This window comes from Tachyglossus aculeatus, chromosome 22 (assembly GCF_015852505.1).
Source record: "Tachyglossus aculeatus isolate mTacAcu1 chromosome 22, mTacAcu1.pri, whole genome shotgun sequence".
Lineage (NCBI taxonomy): Eukaryota > Metazoa > Chordata > Mammalia > Monotremata > Tachyglossidae > Tachyglossus > Tachyglossus aculeatus.
Genome location: NC_052087.1, coordinates 190,068 through 210,838, shown reverse-complemented (window position 1 = coordinate 210,838; position 20,771 = coordinate 190,068). Strand labels below are relative to the sequence as shown.

The 20,771-nt window shown below is 43.8% G+C and overlaps 2 protein-coding genes across 2 annotated transcripts in view; both read right to left on the bottom strand.

The window, feature by feature from the left end:
• LOC119943426 (platelet-derived growth factor receptor alpha-like) overlaps positions 1-4,609 on the bottom strand; it is a 75,533-nt gene extending 70,924 nt beyond the window's left edge. The window contains 1 exon segment of the mRNA XM_038764399.1: positions 4,582-4,609. Coding sequence (XP_038620327.1) covers positions 4,582-4,609 — 28 coding nt within the window.
• Positions 1-20,771, bottom strand: part of LOC119943328 (kinesin-like protein KIF21A) — a gene marked incomplete at its 5' end in the record, with an annotated part of 41,401 nt that overhangs the window by 1,748 nt on the left and 18,882 nt on the right. The window contains 4 exons of the mRNA XM_038764225.1: positions 3,089-3,194; positions 4,718-4,791; positions 7,235-7,411; positions 9,877-10,099. Of these exons, the coding sequence (XP_038620153.1) occupies positions 4,777-4,791; positions 7,235-7,411; positions 9,877-10,099 (415 nt within the window). The remainder of the gene's footprint in view (positions 1-3,088; positions 3,195-4,717; positions 4,792-7,234; positions 7,412-9,876; positions 10,100-20,771) is intronic.

Sequence of the window (20,771 nt, the reverse complement as noted above, 5' to 3'; positions counted from 1 at the left end):
CATATATACATATATACAGGTGCTGTGGGGAGGGGAAGGAGGTAAGGTGGGGGGGGGGGGGTGTCACTTCACTGACCCCAGATACCACAAGGTCCCACTGAGTAATAATAAATATAACTGTGGCACAGATCTCAACAATGTGGTGTGTGTGTGTGTGTGTGCTGCCAGAGGAGAGGGGGAAGAGTAGAGATACATCTAAGTGCTTAGAGGGTAAAGATTCAGGGTGGAGAGATGGGGGTTTAATCAGGGAAGGTCTCCTGAAAAAGATGTGACTTGGGAAGGGATTTGAAGATGGAAGAATGCAGGTCTGTTCTAGACTGTGAGCCCGTTGTTGGGTAGGGACTGTCTCTATATGTTGCCAACTTGGACTTCCCAAGCGCTTAGTACAGTGCTCTGCACACAGTAAGCGCTCAATAAGTACGATTGAATGAATGAATGAATATGACCGGCCATCCCAGAGAGTGAGGAAAAAGGTTACGACAGAAATCTTTCCAGGAGGGCCCCAAACTACCCCGTCTTGGGTTTAAGAAAGAGTCCCTGGGGGTGCCTAGAAGATAGAGATAGAGAGTGCAGCGTGGCCTAGTGGATAGAGCCCAAGCCTGGGAGTCTGTAGGTCACAGATTCTAATCCTGGATCCACCACTTGTCTGCTGCGTGACCTTGGGCAACTTACTTCACTTCTCTGTGCCTCATTTACCTCATCTGTAATATGTGGATTGATACTGTGAGCCCCACATGGGGCAGCGATTGTGTCCAACTCGATTTGCTTGTATCCACCTCAGAGCTTAGTACAGTGCCTGGCTCATAGTAACAAATACCATTATTATTATTATTATTATTATTATTATCATCATCATCATCATCATCATCAATGGAAGGGTCCTGGGCTGGAGCAAGATTTCCAGAGCAGCCCTGTCCCCCACAGAGATGTTCCAGGGGGACTGTCCCAAAGAGACATTCTGGGATTGTCCCACAATTCTGAAACAGTGACTGCAGAAATTCCTGAATACTGCGGAAGCAGCATAACTTAGTGGAAAGAGCACAGGCTTGGGTTCTTTAGAGAAGCAGCGTGGAAAGAGCACGGGCTCTGGAGTCAGAGGTCATGGGTTCAAATCCCAGCTCCGCCACTTGGCTGTGTGACTTTGGGCAAGTCACTTAACTTCTCTGGGCCTCAGTTCCCTCATGTGGAAAATGGGGGTTAAGGCTGTGAGCCCACCATGGGACAACCTCATCACCTTGTAACCCCCCCAGCGCTTAGAAAAGCAGCGTGGCTCCGTGGAAAGGGCACAGGCTCTGGAGTCAGAGGTCATGGGTTCAAATCTCAGCTCCGCCACTTGTCAGCTGTGTGACTATGGGCAAGTCACTTAACTTCTCTGGGCCTCAGGTCCCTCATCTGTAATATGGGGGTTAAAACTGTGAGCCCCCCCGTGGGACAACCTCATCACCTTGTAACCTCCCCAGCGCTTAGAACAGTGCTTTGCACATAGTAAGTGCTTAATAAATGCTATCATTATTAATAAATGCTATCATTAATCCCACCTCTGCCACTTGTCTGCCATGTGACCTTGGGCAAGCCACTTCACTTCTCTGCGCTTCAGTTACCTCATCTGTAAAATGGGGACTAAAAGTGCGAGCCCCACGTGAGACAACCTGATTATCCTGTATCCACCCCAGCACTTAGAACGGTACTTGGCACATAGCGCTTAACAAATACCATAATTATTATTATTATTACTATCCACTTCACCACGGTGTGGGTCCATCTCAGTGGTTGATACAGTGCAGGACAGGAAGTGATCCCAGGCTGGACCAGAATTCCAGCAGCCGCAGTGGAGCAAGGCCCCCTCCCCAAAGAGATGAATTCATGGTCCATCCCCAGATTAGCTTCAGACACTGGTCACAGAGAGATCCTTTGCAGGGGGTCAGGGGAGGGGGAGAAGGTGAATGGCGGGGAAAACCCCTTCTGTGGGACCCTAAAACTGATTCAACAATGAGCAACATAAACTATTAACCTTCAGTTGATGGCTGAATTGATGTAAAAAATTCTACCAACTGGAAATCTGAAGTATTGTTATTTTAATAATAATAATAATAATAATAATGTGGTATTTGTTAAGCGCTGGAACGAGCACGGGCTTTGGAGTCAGAGGTCATGGGTTCAAATCCCGACTCCGCCACATTTCTGCTGTGTGACCTTGGGCAAGGCACTTAACTTCTCTGAGCCTCAGCTACCTCATCTGTAAACTGGGGATTAAGACTGTGAGCCCCACGTGGGACAACTTGATCACCTTGTATTCCCCCTCAGCACTTAGAACAGTGCCCTGCACATAGTCAGCGCTTAACAAATGCCATTATTATTATTATTATTATTATTATTATTATTATTATTATTATGTGCAAAGCACTGTTCTAAGCGCTGTGGAGGATACAAGGTGATCAGCCTGTCCCATGTGGGGCTCACAATTTTAATCCCCATTTTACAGAGGAGGTAACTGAGGCCCAGAGAAGTGAAGTGACTTGCCCGAAGTCACACAGCTGACAGCTGGTGGAGCCGGGATTTGAACCCCTGACCTCTGACTCCAAAGCCCGGGCTCTTTCCACTGAGCCATGCTGCTTCTCTAATGTCACTAAGGAACTTGGAAATAGTTAACTTTCATTCATTCATTCATTCAATCGTATTTATTGAGCACTTACTGTGTACAGAGCACTGTACTAAGTGCGCGTTTACTGTGTGCACAGCACTGTACTAAGCGCTTGGGAAGTACAACTCGGCAGCATATAGAGACGGTCCCTACCCAACAACGGGCTCACAGTCTAGAAGGGGGAGACAGACAACAAAACAAAACATGTGGACAGGTGGCAAGATGTCAGAACAAATAGAATTAAAGCTAAACTTTATGATGGGATTTATAAAAAGCTTACTCCTAAAGGAAAACAATTCTGCGATTTATAAAAAGCTTACTCCTCAGGGAAAATAATTCTGAAACTAATGAAATTAACAGTATACATTCAAACACAAATAACTCTCTCAATGGATCCCTGAAACCAGGCCCTTGGAAATAGATGAGAGAAGAGTTTCGCTTTCATACCTGTTTTCCCCCAGGGGGTCCTTGTTAGTTTGGAATCCTGATAGGGTACATGAACGGCCTCTTTACTCTTATCTCCCAGGGTACTTAATACATTGCCAAGTGCCAACTGAAAGAAATGAAAAATGATATTACCAAAACAATCTTAGGGAAAAAATCACTCCAATTATACACAACTTATAATTTAAAATAATTTAAATTTTGGATTGAAAGCCAATTTTACTGGATTTGGTCAATTTGAGATTATAGTTTACCAGTTTTAGGATGAAATCCTGATGCATATTACTGTATAATTTGTCCAATTTAGATTTGACCTGAGGATTCTTGGAATATTGTTGCTTCAATATGGATAACCTCTAGCACCCTTGGACTTCTGGTGTGTCATTTGGTGCCCTCAAATAATTGGATGAGTTTTTCTTGATTTAATAAAACAATGAATAACTGCTAAGCCTCTGATATTGCAAAAGTATTCACCCACGGAAAAAAACCAACACACAGACTTTAACACAAAACATAGGCTAAATTTACTTTGGTGAGTTATTTCTTTATAAATATTAAACAACATCTAGAGATTAAATGCATCTCAGCTCCATTAAACGCCAGAATAACATGAACTCTAACAAGAAATACCACTAGATAGCTTGGTTTGTAAATAGTTTTCAAAAGCAATTTAGCAAGTTCTAATGGCACTGTCTACCTTGATCGACACATTAGTTACTACAAATACATTTTTATTAGTCCTATTTCAAAGCAATGTATCCTTAATTATTTGGCTTACTTCTCAAATTATCTTACATTTATCTATTTTTAGAGAAGCAGCGTGGCTCAGTGGAAAGAGCCCGGGCTTAGGAGTCAGAGGTCATGGGTTCAAATCCCAGATCCACCAATTGGCAGCTGTGGGACTTTGGGCAAGTCACTTAACTCCTCTGGGCCTCAGTTACCTCATCTGTAAAATGGGGATGAAGACTGTCAGCCCCACATGGGACAACCTGATCACCTTGTAACCTCCCCAGCGCTTAGAACAGTGCTTTGCACATAGTAAGTGCTTAATAAATGCCATTATATTTATATATTTATATTTATTTTACCTCATTTGTAAAATGGAGATTAAGAGGGTAAGCCCCCTGTGGGACAACCTTATCACCTTGTAACCTCCCCAGTGCTTAGAACAGTGCTTTGCACATAGTAAGCGCTTAATAAATGCCATTATGATTATTACTTTTAAGTGAAAGACTAGAAAAATCAAATATGAATATGTCAAATAGCTATTATGTGCTAACATTTTGATATGTACTAGAATTTTAAAATAGTTTCTATATTTACTTGGTCATTAGTAAAAGCAAATAGTTTAAGCTTATTAAATATATAACTAAGATGAAAGATAGATAGGTTATGTTTTATCAGATCCAAAAAGCCCAATTATAGTTCAGAACAATCCAGGAATTGGTTACACAGAGAAGTATAATCAGAGCAAAATCAATGCATTTCTAATTCACTGCCTATGAAGTTAGTCACCACAGCCATGTGAATCTGCACATTTTTTCCCTCTTTAAACATCTTCTGCAGACGAGATGGAGTGAAAAGAAAAGCTTGCACGTACTGATAGCCTAGGAAAACAATTTTTCATCTTACAAGTCCACAGTTGATAGAAATTCCTTCTTTGTTGCTCTCTCCAGTAGCTCCTGTTCATTTTAATCTCTCTGATCCTGGAAGTCCAACAAAGTGGAATTTGGCAGTGAGGGTTTCAAATTCATTCATCGGAGGTGATTCAGATATGATCTTGTTATCAGTCACATTTTCCTACAATCGAGAAAATAAAAATCCAAAAGACTTCATGAAAACATCATTTCTCCTATCCACCTGCCCTTCTGGGTTACCTGTGCACTTGGATATCTGTTCTTCCTCCTACTTGCGGGGCCTGACGATCTTGCATCTACCCCAGCGTTTAATACAATACTTATCACAATGCTGCTGCTGCTGCTGCTAATAATGATAATAATAATTATAATTATAATAATGGCATTTAAGCACTTACTACATGCCAGGCACCGTTCTAAGCATTGGAGTAGATGCAAGCAAATAGGGTTGGACACCGAGACTGTCGCACATGGGGCTCATAGTCTAAATTCCCATTTTACAGTTGAGGTACTGAGACATAGAAGTTAAGTGACTTGCCCAGGGTCACAGAGCAGGAAAGTGGCAGAGCCAGGATTAGAATCCAGGTCCTTCAGTCTCCCAGGCCTGTGCTCTATCCATTAGGTGACACTGCTTCTCAAAGTGCTTAACGATTACCACAGTTATTATCATTATCATCCTTATTATAATTGCTATTATTATTATTATCATTATTAAAACCTCACCCCTTCTGGAGTGGAGGCTGGGTAGAAGATTGGAGTCCCTGGGCAGGAATCACCATACTATTGGCCCTTCAGGAGGCTCAAAGGCCATCCACTGCCCAGATTGACCTCCCGACTTCTGCCGGGATCCCAGGGAGTGAAATCCCCTCACCCTCACAGGACCAGAGTTATTTATACATGTGCAACCACGGTTTCTTTCCTGGAGTAATCCGATAACCTGGACCTCCCACCGTGAAGTGGATAAATGTGGCCACATTTGTAGTATTTTATATTAACTTGTTTCCACTGTTTCAAGGATAACCTTCCACGGTATTCTTATATATGCTGCCATCCCAAGAAAAATGTCTTGCATCAGCCTTTCTTGCCCCTCCTCCAAATATTTCTATTCAATTTGAAGCTCTCTCCTTTCCCAGAGATGAGGTGGAGTCCTTTCAGGAGGACAGAACCTCCATCCCAAGAAAAATGTCTTGCATCAGCCTTTCTTGCCCCTCCTCCAAATATTTCCGTTCAATATGAAGCTCTCTCCTTTCCCAGAGATGAGGTGGAGTCCTTTCAGGAGGAGAGAACCTCTATCAGTATATCCTGATATACAGTCCAGATATCAGACATGGACTGTCTCCTACCAGATGGAGAAATCCTCAATGGGCTCCTGAGACACCTTCACCACCGCCCCCGCCCCCCCCAATTAAATGGGGTAAATTATCATCTGGATGGAGATAATATCTGGTTACAAGGAGACCCTTTCAGTGTGGAGAGAGGGGACATAATCTAATCAGAACATTTTGTCTTGTTGTCTGTCATCCCCTTCTAGACCGTGAGCCCGTTATTGGGTAGGGACCGTCTCTATATGTTGCCAACTTGTACTTCCCAAGCGCTTAGTACAGTGCTCTGCACACAGTAAGCGTTCAATAAATACGATTGAATGAATGAATGAATGAACATCATGATCCTGCCTGGACAGAGCACGCTAGTCTTATCGTGATCAGAACCAGATTGTCCAGGGTGTGACGGTGAGTTTTTGACAATGCAGTTCATCGACGGAGAAACGTAATATCCTTGAAATTGAGAATTCCTGTTTTTCGAACACTAGGCATGGGTTGCTTGACAATCTGTCATTGTGTGGCCAAAGTATACTAGTTTCAACAACAATGAATATTCTTTCATTCATTCATTCATTCAACCGTATTTATTGAGCGCTTACCGTGTGCAGAGCACTCACTGTACTAAGTGCTTGGGAAGTACAAGTCGGCAGAATATAGAGACGGTCCCGACCCAACAACGGGCTCACAGTCTAGAAAGGGGAGACAGACAACAAAATGAAACATTCTTAATTTGATAAATATGAATTTCCTATGTTCTAGTCACCATTCCAAAATTCAATAAAAAGGAGGTATTCTGGTGTCAAGTAAATTCTAAATAAGTTTCTTTTTCTGAAAAATGTATACTATACAAATGTATTTTATCATCCACAATATTTTTAAGAAGTCAGACTGCTCTTTCAGTCAGAACACAAATGTTAAAATTAAATCGACTTTGAAAACAGCTACCTGATTGTGTTCAATATTAACGTTGGTATAGATGTAGAACATATATATAATAGTAATAATAATGCACTGAAAAAAAGAAACCTCTACGTGAAAATAGTTTAAAAGCCTAAAGGGAAAAAAAATCACCACTTTTAAGATGCTGGAATTTGAATAATTGAGCAAAATTGTCTTTACTAATTCCATAAGTAAAATAAGTTAGTCAAGATGTGTTCAGATGAAAACAAGTGAAAATTATTTAATATTACCTCGAAGAACTGGGAATTCACTTTGAGATCTGGAGGCGGGAGCCCATTCTTAATAACGGCTTGTTTCTGGATACACTTAGAAAGATGTTTAAAAGCCCATGAGATAATACCCTGCTCTTCTTCAGTGATATGGACATCAAACCCTGTCCCCATGGTGTAGGTTTGGCCAGTACCTGTCTAAATAACAAATAGAAAGATGAACTGCTCATCTTATTTTTTAAAAAAAGCAACCACCATGGACATGGTAAAGAAAAAAAACAAGAGGCTATGAAAAGCCATTTCTGTTAAAAGCTCATTCTCTCTCATGGCTCAGTGGAAAGAGACCGGGCTTTGGAGTCAGAGGTCATGGGTTCAAATCCCGGCTCCACCACTTGTCAGCTGTGTGACTTTGGGCAAGTCACTTTACTTCTCTAGGCCTCAGTTACCTCATCTGTAAAATGGGGATTAAGACTGTGAGCCCCCCGTGGGACAACCTGATCACCTTGTAACCTTCCCAGCGCTTAGAACAGTGCTTTGCACATAGTAAGCGCTTAATAAATGCCATTATTATTATTATTATTATTATTATTCAGATGTCACAAATGACAAGAAATGTGTCTGTCAGGCTTTATCTCCGCCGCTTAAATCAAGCCAAGGAGCTCCTTGACTCCAAAAGCTTCCAGTTGTGAAAGCAAGACATAATAGCTAGCACCCTCCATTCTCCCACCAGTTCTCCAGGAAAGGAAGCAAATTACTGTGGCAAAAACTTTGTCAAACACAGATGAGCCTGGGACCTGATCCTCCACTACCCTCCCATTAACGTAAAAAGAAAGGGAGCCAATGCCCCCTCCTCTACCTGATTCATCACCCCTGTGGTGGGGAATGATACCGTTCTAGAGTTTAATATTTTTACGTACATTTCTTAATGTTTAGGATCTTGAGCCACTCAACCTATTGAAAGGAACCCCAGAACCTCTGCTCCAAACTCCCTTAGGAGCCTTGGCTGTAAACACCCCTGGGAATGGCTTTGACCATTTGCGAGAGCGAAATAGAAAGACAGAGACAGAGACAGAGAGAGTGTTTATGTACGCACACCCCCACGCACATGACTCTGAATGTGTAGAACTAAGCTTGTATACTCAACTGAATATCCATTGCAGATTGTCTGCACATGACGATAGGCTATTGTACACCCTGACGTCTATGCTATCTGCAGTAGCTGTTATTGATATTGCATTTTGGTATCCTGATCATATCAAAAAGTTTAAAAATTGGTAGTTATCACTTTCCCCACAAAATATTCATTCATTCATTCAATAGTACTGATTGCGTGCTTACCGTTTGCAGAGCATGGTACTAGGCATTTGGGAGAGTACAATAAACAGACACATTCCCTGCCCACAAATAGCTTACATTCTAGATGGGTAGACAGGCATTAATAAATAAATAGATTACAGATATGTACATAAGTGCTGTGGGACTGGGAGGAGGGAATGAGTAAATGGAGCAAGTCAGGGCCAGGCAGAAGGGAGTGGGAGAAGAGGAAAGGAGGGCTCAGGTAAGGAAGGTCTCTTGGAGGAGATATGCCTTCAGTAAGGCTTTGAGGTGTGGGAGAGTCATTGTCAGATTTGGGGAAGGAGGGCATTTCAGGATGGGGCAGGATGTCGGTGAGGGGTCAGTAGCAAGATAGACGAGCTCGAGATACAGTAAGAAGTTTGGCATTAGAGGAGCGAAGTGTGCAGCTGGGTTGTAATAAGAGAGTAGCGAGATGAGTTGGAGGGGGCAAGGTGATGGAGTGCATCTAAGCCAATGTTGAGGAGTTTTTGTTTGATATGGAGTTGGATGAGCAGCGACTGAAGCTTCTCGAGGAGTGGGGATCCATGAACTGAATGACTTTGTAGAAAAATGATCCAGGCAGCAGAGTGAAGTATGGACTGGAGTGGGGACAGACAGGAGGCTGGGAGGTCAGCGAGGAGGCTAGTACAGTAATCAAGGAGGGACAGGAAGAGTGATTGGATTATTGTGGCAGCAGTTTGGATGGAGAGGAAAAGGCAGATTTTAGCGATGTTGTGAAGGTAGACCTGACAGGATTTAGTGATGGGCTGAATATGTGGGTCGGATGAGGGAGAGAAGTCAGGATACTGCCACGGTTTGGGGCTTGTGTGCTAGGGAGAGTGGGGACATCTACAGTGATAGGAAAGTCAAGGGGAGCACAGGGTTTGGGTGGGAAGATAAGGAGTTCTGGTTCGGACATGTTAAGCTTGAGGTGACAGGAGAACATCAAGTAGCGATGTCTTGAAGGCAGGAGGAAATGAGAGACTGTACAGAGGGAAAGAGATCAGGGCCGGAGATGTAGATTTGGGTATCATTCATTCATTCATTCATTCAATTGTATTTATTGAGCGCTTACTGTGTGCTGTGTACTAAGCGCTTGGGAAGTACAAGTTGGCAACATATAGAGACGGTCCCTACCCAACAGTGGACTCACAGTCTAGAAAGTGGGCTCACAGTCCATATAGAAGCAGCAGTCGAAGTCATGGGAGCGAATGAGTTCTCCGAGAGAGTGAGTGTAGATGGAGAAACACATCACTACCATGTTTTCAAAAGTTAAAATGGTTTGCAGCTATTTATATGCATGTAGTCTTCCAAAATACAGTACTCACTTGTCCATGGGCAAAAACGGAGGCATTATATCCCTCAAAACAACCTTCGATGAGTTTTTCTATGCACTGGGCATAGATTTGTTCTCGCTGTGATTCATTATCGAACACGTAGTCAAAAGTAAAGGCCTTATCCTTCCTCAAGAACACATGAGGTTCTCCAGGTGTGACGCATGTACAGATATGGCATCCTTCACTTTTCTCTTGGGCGAGCTGAGGTTGGATTCTATGAAAAATAAACACGATAGTAAGTTCAACATTTAAACATAATAGCAATAGGTGTTTAAAAAAAGCCTTCAAAAATTCGATGATAAAATAACAATTCCCTCATCACAATAACGCTCTACAACAGTCCAATTTATAAGCATGCACACAAAATCAATCCCTCTCAAGGCACTCAAGCCACTCAACTGAGGTAGAATTTCTCTGAAATCGATTGTGGTTGAGCCCTTTCTCTCTAAGATGGAGCAGCTTGTTGGCTCGGGGCAGAAGGGTGAGAAATCTACCTGTCTGGAACTCCAACTCTATTTTTCAATATAACTATTTATGTCCAAGAACCAGCCCGCCTGCCTATCTTCAGAAGGCTAGAGCTCGCCTCACCCCGGCTTCTGAAACCGCAAACTGGGAAGATAGGTGAGAAAAAAGGTGTCTTTCCTTACTTTCCAAGGACCATGTTCTGAAGTTCCCTTCAACCTGATGAGGGAGAACGCCGGTTCGGAAGGATAGGTAGCCCATGCCCATTTGTAAATATTCTTACGTCTGCCCACCCGTTAGAGTGTAATGGGCAGGAAATGTGTCTTGTAATAATAATTACAGTAGATGTATTTTACTATTATTGCCTTATGCGGTCGAGTCGTGTCCGACCCACAGCGACGTCGCAGACACATCTCTCCCACCTCCATCTGTAATCATTCTAGTAGTGTATCCGTGGAGTTTTCTTGGGGAAAATATGGAAAACTTGAGTCTCCGCCCTCGCCTCTCTACCACGCCGCTGTTGCCCAGCACAGGTGAGGTTTGACTGGTAGCAGATTGCCTTCCACTCACTAGCCACTGGCCAAGCTGGGAATGGACTGGGAATGCCTCGGCTTGACTTTCCCTCCTGCAGCTGTGACTGGCAGAGTACTGGAAACTCTCCAGGGGCGACACTGAGAGGAAGAAGCAGTGTGGCCTTGTGGAAAGAGCACGGGTTTAAGGAGTCAAATGACCTCAGTTCTAATCCAGCTCTACCAGTTGAGTGCCGTGTGATCTTGGGCAAGTCACTTGCTGGCCTTAGTTTCCTCATCTGTAAAATGGAGACTCATTCTGTTCTCCCACCTACTTAGACTGTGAGCCCTACGGTGGTCTACATCTGCCCCGGTTAACTTATATTTACCCCAGGACTTGGAACAGTGCTTGAAACATTGCAAGCGCTTAACAAATAAAATTGGCAGAGAAGCAGTGTGGCTCAGTGGAAAGAGCACGGGCTTTGGAGTCAGAGGTCATGGATTCACATCCCGGCTGTGTGACTTTGGGCAAGTCACTTCACTTCTCTGGGCCTCAGTTCCCTCATCTGTAAAATGGGGATGAAGACTGTGAGCCCCCCGTGGGACAACCTGATCACCTTGTGACCTCCCCAGCGCTTAGAACAGTGCTTTGCACATAGTAAGTGCTTAATAAATGCCATTGTTATTATTATTATAGGTGCTCAACAAATGCCATAATTAATATTATTATTCAGAAAATTAGACACAGTCCCTGTCCCACATGGAACTGAGTGAAGACCCACTCCCCGGTGCCGCTCGTGTTCAAATCCCTACTGAGAGCTCACCTCCTCCAGGAGGCCTTCCCAGACTTAGCCCCCTTTATCCTCTCCTCCTCCCCATCCCCTCCGCCCTACCTCCTTCCCTTACCCACAGCACCTGTATATATGTTTGTACAGATTTATTACTCTATTTATTTCACTTGTACATATTTACTATTCTATTAACTTTGTTAATGATGTGCATCGAGCTTTATTTCTATGTGATGACTTGACACCTGTCCACATGTTTTGTCTTGTTGTCTGTCTCCCCCTCCTAGACTGTGAGCACGTTGTTGGGTAGGAACCGCCTTTACCTGTTGCCGACTTGTACTTCCCAAGCGCTTAGTACAGTGCTCTGCACACAGTAAGCACTCAATAAATATGATTGATTGAATGAATGAATGAACTCACAGGGTAAGAGGGAGGAAGAACAGATAGACATACCATCACTATTTTACAGGTGAGAAAACTGAAGCACACAGTGAAGTGACTTGCCCCAGGTCACATCATATATGTTGCCAACCTGTACTTCCCTAGCGCTTAGTACAGTGCTCTGCACACAGTAAGCGCTCAATAAATACGATTGAATGAATGAATGAACATCAGGCAGGCGGAGAACCCCAAGGTTGAATGGTATCCTGTCACTGGTAGGGGCTGAGATAATAATAATAATAATAATAATAGTGGCATTTCTTAAGCGCTTACTATGCGCCGAGCACTGTTAACTCTGTTATACTTTCCTAAGAGCTTAGTATAGTGCTTTGTACCCAGTAGACAACCAAAAAATACCTTTACTACCACCATTACTTCCTTTTTAGTACTACTATCACCAACACACCACTACTAGTACTACCAGTAGAAGCCCCATGGCTTAATGGAAATAGCCCGGGCTTGGGAGTCACAGGTCGTGGGTTCCAATCCCGGCTCCGCCACTCATCAGCCGTGTGACTTTGGGCAAGTCACTTCACTTCTCTGCCCCTCAGTTACCTCATCTGTAAAAGGGGGATTAAGACTGTGAGCCCCGCGTGGGACAACCTGATTACCTTGTATCTACTCCGGCGCTTAGGACAGTGCTTGGCACACAGTTAGCGCTTAACAAATACAGTGATTATTATTATTCATTCATTCATTCAATCATATTTATTGAGCGCTTACCGTGAGCAGAGCACTGGACTAAGCGCTTGGGAAGTACAAGTCGGCAACAGATAGAGACAATCCCCACCCAACAACGGGCTCACAGACTAGAAGGAGGCAGACAGACAACAAAACCAAACCAGTAGATAGGTGTCAATACATATTATTACTACAACTGCTATTACTAGTAGGGACCGTCTCTATATGTTGCCAACTTGTACTTCCCAAGCGCTTAGTACAGTGCTCTGCACATAGTAAGCGCTCAATAAATACGATTGAATGAATGAATAAATACGATTGAATGAATGAATGAATACTAGTACTCCTGAAGCAGCGTGACCTAGTGGTTAGAGCACGGGCCTGGGGAATCCGAAGAACCCGGGTTCTAATCTGCTGTTGGATTTCTAGTGGGTCACACGCTCTTGGGTCGCATCCAGCGATGACTTCCTTCATTCGTTCATTCGATCGTATTTATTGAGCACTTACTGTGCGCAGAGCACTGTACTACGCGATTGGAAAGTACAATTCGGCAACGTATAGCGACAGTCCCTACCCAACAACGGGCTCACGGTCTAGAAGGGGGAGACAGACAACAAAACAAAACAAGTAGACACATGTCAAGACCATCAAAACAAACAGAATTATAGATATATAGGGATATATATAGGATTATAGGGACCAGCATGGCTCAGTGGAAAGAGCATGGGCTTTGGAGTCAGAGGTCATGGGTTCGAATCCCGACTCCGCCACATGTCTGCTGTGTGACTTTGGGCAAGTCACTTCACTTCCCTGAGCCTCAGTTACCTCATCTGTAAAATGGGGATTAAGACTGTGAGCCCCACGTGGGACAACCTGATCACCTTGTATCCCCCCAGTGCTTAGAACAGTGCTTTGCACATAGTAAGCGCTTAACAAATGCCATCATTATTATATATACACATCATTCATAAATTAAATAGGGTAATAAATATGTACAAATATACACAAGGGCTGTGGGAAGGGGAAGGGGGTAGGACAGAGGGAGGGAATGGGGAGATGGGGAGGGGAGGAGGAGCCGAGGAAAGGGGGGGGGCTCAGTTTGGGAAGGCCTCTTGGAGGAGGTGAGCTCTCAGTAGGCCTTTGAAGGGAGGAAGAGAGCTAGTTTGGCAGATGTGTGGAGGGAGGGCAGTCCGGGCCAGGGGGAGGACGTGGGCCGGGGGTCGATGGCGGGACGGGCGAGAACGAGGCCCAGTGAGGAGGTGAGCGGCAGAGGAGTGGAGGGTGCGGGCTGGGCTGGAGAAGGGAGGTGAGGTAGGAGGGGGCAAGGTGATGGACAGCCTTCTGTTTTTTCATCGGCACTGAAAGAATCACTTTTTTTCACCGAGCGGGCGTTTGAGGAGAAAGAATGATGAGGTTACTCAGGTAGGGTCAGGGGAATTTTCTGGGGACTGAAACAAAGGGAATATAAATAAGGAAGGAAGAAGTTTTATTTGAATGTTTAAAAAAAGGGTAATAAAGCGTACTCTGAAGGAATACGGAAAATGGCACAACAGCCTGACATAAACCTATAGCTTGACTGTTTTAAAATAGAGATATCAGGAAAAACATAACACCAAAAGATACTCATTCATTCATTCAATCGTATTTACTGAGCGCTTACTGTGTGCAGAGCACTGTACTAAGCGCTTGGAAAGGACAATTCGGCAACAGATAGAGACAATCCCTTCCCAACAATGGGCTCACAGTCTAGAAGGGGGAGACAGACAACAAAACAAAACAAGTAGACAGGCATCAATACCACCACAATAAATAGAATTATAGAAATATAAACATCATTAATTCATTCATTCAATCGTATTTATTGAGCGTTTACTGTGTGCAGGGCACTGTACTAAGCGCTTGGGAAGTACAATTCGGCAACAGATAGAGACAATCCCTTCCCAACAACGGGCTCACAGTCTAGAAGGGGGACACAGGAAACAAAACAAAACAAGCAGACGGGCGTCAATACCATCAGAAAAAAATAGATGAACTGTGACCAACCTTGTTACCTTGTACCTATATCTACTTTGTATCTATACTAGCTCGTAGTATAGCGCCTGGGAGAGAAGATAGCCGGTACCTGACTCTGGCAGCCCTGGGGATTCCAGAGGGCAGATGGGGATCAGTGCTGCAGATGGCAAAAGCAGAGCCAGCAAAACAGCAATAGTGTTAATTATAATAACAATAATAATAATGGCATTTATTAAGCGCTTACTATGTACAAAGCACTGTTCTAAGCGCTTGGGAGGTTACAAGGTGATCAGGTTGTCCCACAGGGGGTTTCACAGTCTTCACCCCCATTTTACAGAGGAGGGAACTGAGGCCCAGAGAAGTGAAGTGACTTGTCCAAAGTCACACAGCTAACAAGCGGCAGAGACGGCATTTGAACCCATGACCTCCGACTCCAAAGCCCGGGCTCTTCCCAGTGAGCCACGCTACTACATAGTGTTGATGTAAAAGGAACTGCGGGAGTGAATCTGTCATTACAACAGTGCTTGGCACATAGTAAGCGCTTAACAAATACCATCATTATTATTATTATTATCTCAGCCCCTACCAATGACAGGATACCATTCAACCATCAGCAGTGATATCCTCAGACCTCAATGTGTGGGTATTTGTTTATCTCTCTCTCTCTCTCTCTCTCTATATATATGTATATAAATATATATAAATTATTGTATAATTACAATTACATATAAAATATATATTAATTATTGTTTATTATTATTAATTATAAATTATTGTATAATTACAATTACATATAAAATATATCAATATATTGTATGTAATTGTAATTATACAATAATTTATATATATTTATATACCTCTCTCTCTCTCTCTCTCTATATATATATATATATACGCACAAATGTATGTACCCCCCACACATATGTATATACATACACATCTAATTATAGGATAACCAGTTTTAGAATACCAGTATCATGCTGCATGACTTTATATGCTTATATTTCCCACAGAGACTGAGTAGGTCCCTTAACAAAGATAGCTAAATGACAGGTGCCATTAAAAACTTTCAGGTAAGTTGCAAAACTAAAAAAGTCATTCATCAGAACTACCAGGAGAAAAACTTAAAATTTTACGTTGTAACACAATTTGGAGATTGTAAACTGACAAAATTCCTTAAATAGTCTGGGAAGAAAAAGGTAGAGAATAAGTACTTGGACTGCGCAATTCCAAATATTTTGAAAAGTCTTGAACATAATAAGAATAATGATGGTATTTGTTAAGTGCCTACTGTGTGCAAAGCACTGTTCTAAGCGCTGGGGGGATACAAGGTGATCAGGTTGTCCCATGTGGGGCTCACAATCTCAATCCCCATTTTATAGATGAGGTAACTGAGGCACAGAGAAGTGAAGTGACTTGCCCAAAGTCACCCAGCTGACAATTGGCAGAGCCGGGATTTGAACCCATGACCTCGGACTCCAAAGCCCGTGCTCTTTCCGCTGAGCCACGCTTCTTCTCTAACATACCACTATATCTCACATTTTCACAACTTCTCCACGATTCTATAATCTGTATTAATATAAACAGGACTGTCACTTATACCAGACCAACAATTGTCAATCATATTTATTGAGTGCTTACTATGTGCAGAGCACTGTCCTAAGCACTTGAGAGGGTACAATGTAACATTCTAACATACTTCACTTATATCAGACCAACAATTGTCAATCATATTTATTGAGTACTTTACTATGTACTAAGCACTTGGGAGGGCATGATATAACAATCTAACATACTTCACTTATATCAGACCAACAAATGTCAATCATATTTATTGAGTGCTTACTACATGCAGGCCACTGTAATAAGCACTTGGGAGTGTACGATATAACAATCTAACATACTTCACTTATACCAGACCAACAAATGTCAATCATAATTATTGAGTGCTTACTACTTGCAGCAGCACTGTACTAAGCACTTGGGAGGGTACGATATAACAATCTAACATACTTCACTTATACCAGACCAACAATTGTCAATCATATTTATTGAGTGCTTACTATGTGCAGAGCACTGTACTAAGCACTTGGGAGGGTACGATATAACAATCTAACATACTTCACTTAAACCAGACCAACAAATGTCAATCATATTTATTGAGTGCTTACTACTTGCACAGCACTGTACTAAGCACTTGGGAGGGTACGATATAACAATCTAACATACTTCACTTATACCAGACCAACAATTACTGAGTGCTTTACTATGTGCAGAGCACTGTACTAAGCACTTGGGAGGGTACGCTATAACAATCTAACATACTTCACTTATACCAGACCAACAATTGTCAATCATATTTATTGAGTGTTTACTGCGTGCAGACCACTGTACTAAGCACTTGGGAGGGTACGATATAACAATCTAACATACTTCACTTATACCAGACCGACAATTGTCAATCATATTTATTGAGTGCTTACTATCATATCAATCGTATTTATTGAGCGCTTACTGTGTGCAGAGCACTGTACTAAGCGCTTGGGAAGTACAAATTGGCAACATATAGAGACAGTCCCTACCCAACAGTGGGCTCACAGTCTAAAAGGGGGAGACAAAAACCAAACATACTAACAAAATAAAATAAATAGAATAGATATGTACAAGTAAAATAAATAAATAAATAAATAAATAGAGTAATAAATATGTACAAACATATATACATATATACAGGTGCTGTGGGGAAGGGAAGGAGGTAAGATGGGGGGATGGAGGGGGGATGAGGGGGAGAAGAAGGAAGGGGCTCAGCCTGGGAAGGCCTCCTGGAGGAGGTGAGCTCTCAGTAGGGCGTTGAAGGGAGGAAGAGAGCTAGCTTGGTGGATGGGCAGAGGGAGGGCATTCCAGGCCCGGGGGATGACGTGGGCCGGGGGTCGATGGCGGGACAGGCGAGAACGAGGTACGGTGAGGAGATTAGTGGTGGAGGAGTGGAGGGTGCGGGCTGGGCTATAGAAGGAGAGAAGGGAGGTGAGGTAGGAGGGGGCGAGGTGATGGACAGCCTTGAAGCCCAGGGTGAGGAGTTTCTGCCTGATGCGCAGATTGATCGGTAGCCATTGGAGGTTTTTGAGGAGGGGAGTAATATGTCCCGAGCGTTTCTGGACAAAGATAATCCGGGCAGCAGCATGAAGTATGGATTGAAGTGGAGAGAGACACGAGGATGGGAGATCAGAGAGAAGGCTAGTGCAGTAGTCCAGACGGGATAGGATGAGAGCTTGAATGAGCAGGGTAGCAGTTTGGATGGAGAGGAAAGGGCGGATCTTGGCAATGTTGCGGAGCTGAGACCGGCAGGTTTTGGTGACGGCTTGGATGTGAGGGGTGAATGAGAGAGCAGGAGTCGAGGATGACACCAAGGTTGTGGGCTTTTGAGACGGGAAGGATGGTAGTGCCATCAACAGAGATGGGAAAGTCAGGTAGAGGGCAAGGTTTGGGAGGGAAGACAAGGAGTTCAGTCTTTGACATGTTGAGCTTTTGGTGGCGGGCAGACATCCAGATGGAGATGTCCTGAAGGCAGGAGGAGATGCGAGCCTGGAGAGAGGGGGAGAGAGCAGGGGCAGAGATGTAGATCTGGGTGTCATCAGCGTAGAGATGATAGTTGAAGCCGTGGGAGCAAATGAGGTCACCAAGGGAGTGCGTGTAGATCGAGAACAGAAGGGGACCAAGCACTGAACCTTGGGGAACCCCCACAGTAAGAGGATGGGAGTGGGGAGGAGGAGCCTGCAAAAGAGACTGAGAATGAACGACCGGAGAGATAAGAGGAGAACCAGGAGAGGACGGAGTTTGTGAAGCCAAGGTCAGATAGCGTGTTGAGGAGAAAGGGGTGGTCCACAGTGTCGAAGGCAGCTGAGAGGTCGAGGAGGATTAGGACAGAGTATGAGCTGTTGGATTTGGCAAGCAGGAGGTCACTGGTGACCTTTGAGAGGGCAGTTTCCATGGAATGTAGGGGATGGAAGCCAGACTGGAGGGGGTCGAGGAGAGAGTTGTTGTTGAGGAATTCTAGGCAGCGCGTGTAGACAACTCATTCAAGGAGTTTGGAAAGGAATGGTAGGAGGGATATGGGGCGATAACTAGAAGGTGAGGTGGGGTCAAGAGAGGGTTTTTACTTGCACAGCACTGTACTAAGCACTTGGGAGGGTACGCTATAACAATCTAACATACTTCACTTATACCAGACCAACAATTGTCAATCATATTTACTGAGTACTTACTGCATGCAGACCACTGTACTAAGCACTTGGGAGGGTACGATATAACAATCCAATGTACTTCACTTATACCAGGCCAACAAATGTCAATCATATTTATTGAGTGTTTTTCTATGTGCCGAGCCACTGTACTAAGCACTTGGGAGGGTACGATATAACAGTCTAACATACTTCACTTAGACCAACATTTGTCAATCATATTTATTGAGTGCTTACTAGATGCAGAGCACCGTACGTACTAAGCACTTGGGAGGGTACGATACAACAATCTAACATACTTCAATTATACCAGACCAACAACTATTGAGTGCTTTACTATGTGCATAGCACTGTACTAAGCACTTGGGAGGGTACGCTATAACAATCTAACATACTTCACTTATACCAGACCAACAAATGTCAGTCATATTTATTGAGTGCTTACTACGTGCAGAGCACTGTATTAAGCACTTGGGAGGGTACGATATAACAATCTAACATAACTTATACCAGACCAACAATTGTCAATCATATTTATTGAGTACTTACTACATGCAGACCACTGTACTAAGCACTTGGGACGGTACGATATAACAATCTAATGTACTTTACTTATACCAGACCATCATCATCATCATCACCAATTGCATTTATTGAGCGCTTACTGTGTGCAGAGCACTGTACTAAGCGCTTGGGAAGTACAAGTTGGCAACATATAGAGACAGTCCCTACCCAACAGTGGGCTCACAGTCTAAAAGGGGGAGACAGAGAACAAAAACCAAACATACTAACAAAATAACATAAATAGAATAGACACGTACAGGTAAAATAAATAAATAAATAGAGTAATAAATATGTACAAACATATATACATATATAGAGGTGCTGTGGGGAAGGGAAGGAGGTAAGATGGGGGGGATGGAGAGGGGGACAAGGGGGAGAGGAAGGAAGGGGCTGAGTCTGGGAAGGCCTCCCGGAGGAGGTGAGCTCTCAGTAGGGCCTTGAAGGGAGGAAGAGAGCTAGCTTGGCAGATGGGCAGAGGGAGGGCATTCCAGGCCCGGGGGATGACGTGGGCCAGGGGTCGATGGTGGGACAGGTGAGAACGAGGTATGGTGAGGAGATTAGCGGCAGAGGAGTGGAGGGTGTGGTGTGGGGTGGGCTGCAGAAGGAGAGAAGGGAGGTGAGGTAGGAGGGGGTGAGATGATGGACAGCCTTGAAGCCCAGGGTGAGAAGCCTGATGCGCAGATTGATTCGTAGCCCCTGGAGATTTTTGAGGAGGGGAGTAATATGCCCAGAGCATTTCTGGACAAAGATAATCCGGGCAGCAGCATGAAGTATGGATTGAAGTGGGGAGAGACACGAGGATGGGAGATCAGAGAGAAGGCTGATGCAGTAGTCCAGATGGGATAGGATGAGAGCTTGAATGAGCAGGGTAGCGGTATGGATGGAGAGGAAAGGGCGGATCTTGGCAATGTTGCAGAGCTGAGACCGGCAGGTTTTGGTGATGGTGGATGTGAGGGGTGAATGAGAGAGTGGAGTCGAGGATGACACCAAGGTTGCGGGCTTGTGAGACGGGAAGGATGGTAGTGCCGTCAAAAGAGAAATGTCAATCATATTTATTGAGTGCTGTACTATGTGCAGAGCCACTGTACTAAGCACTTAGGAGGGTATGATATAACAATCTAATGTATTTTACTTACACCAGACCAACAACTGTCAATCATATTTATTGAGGGCTTTACTATGTGCAGAGC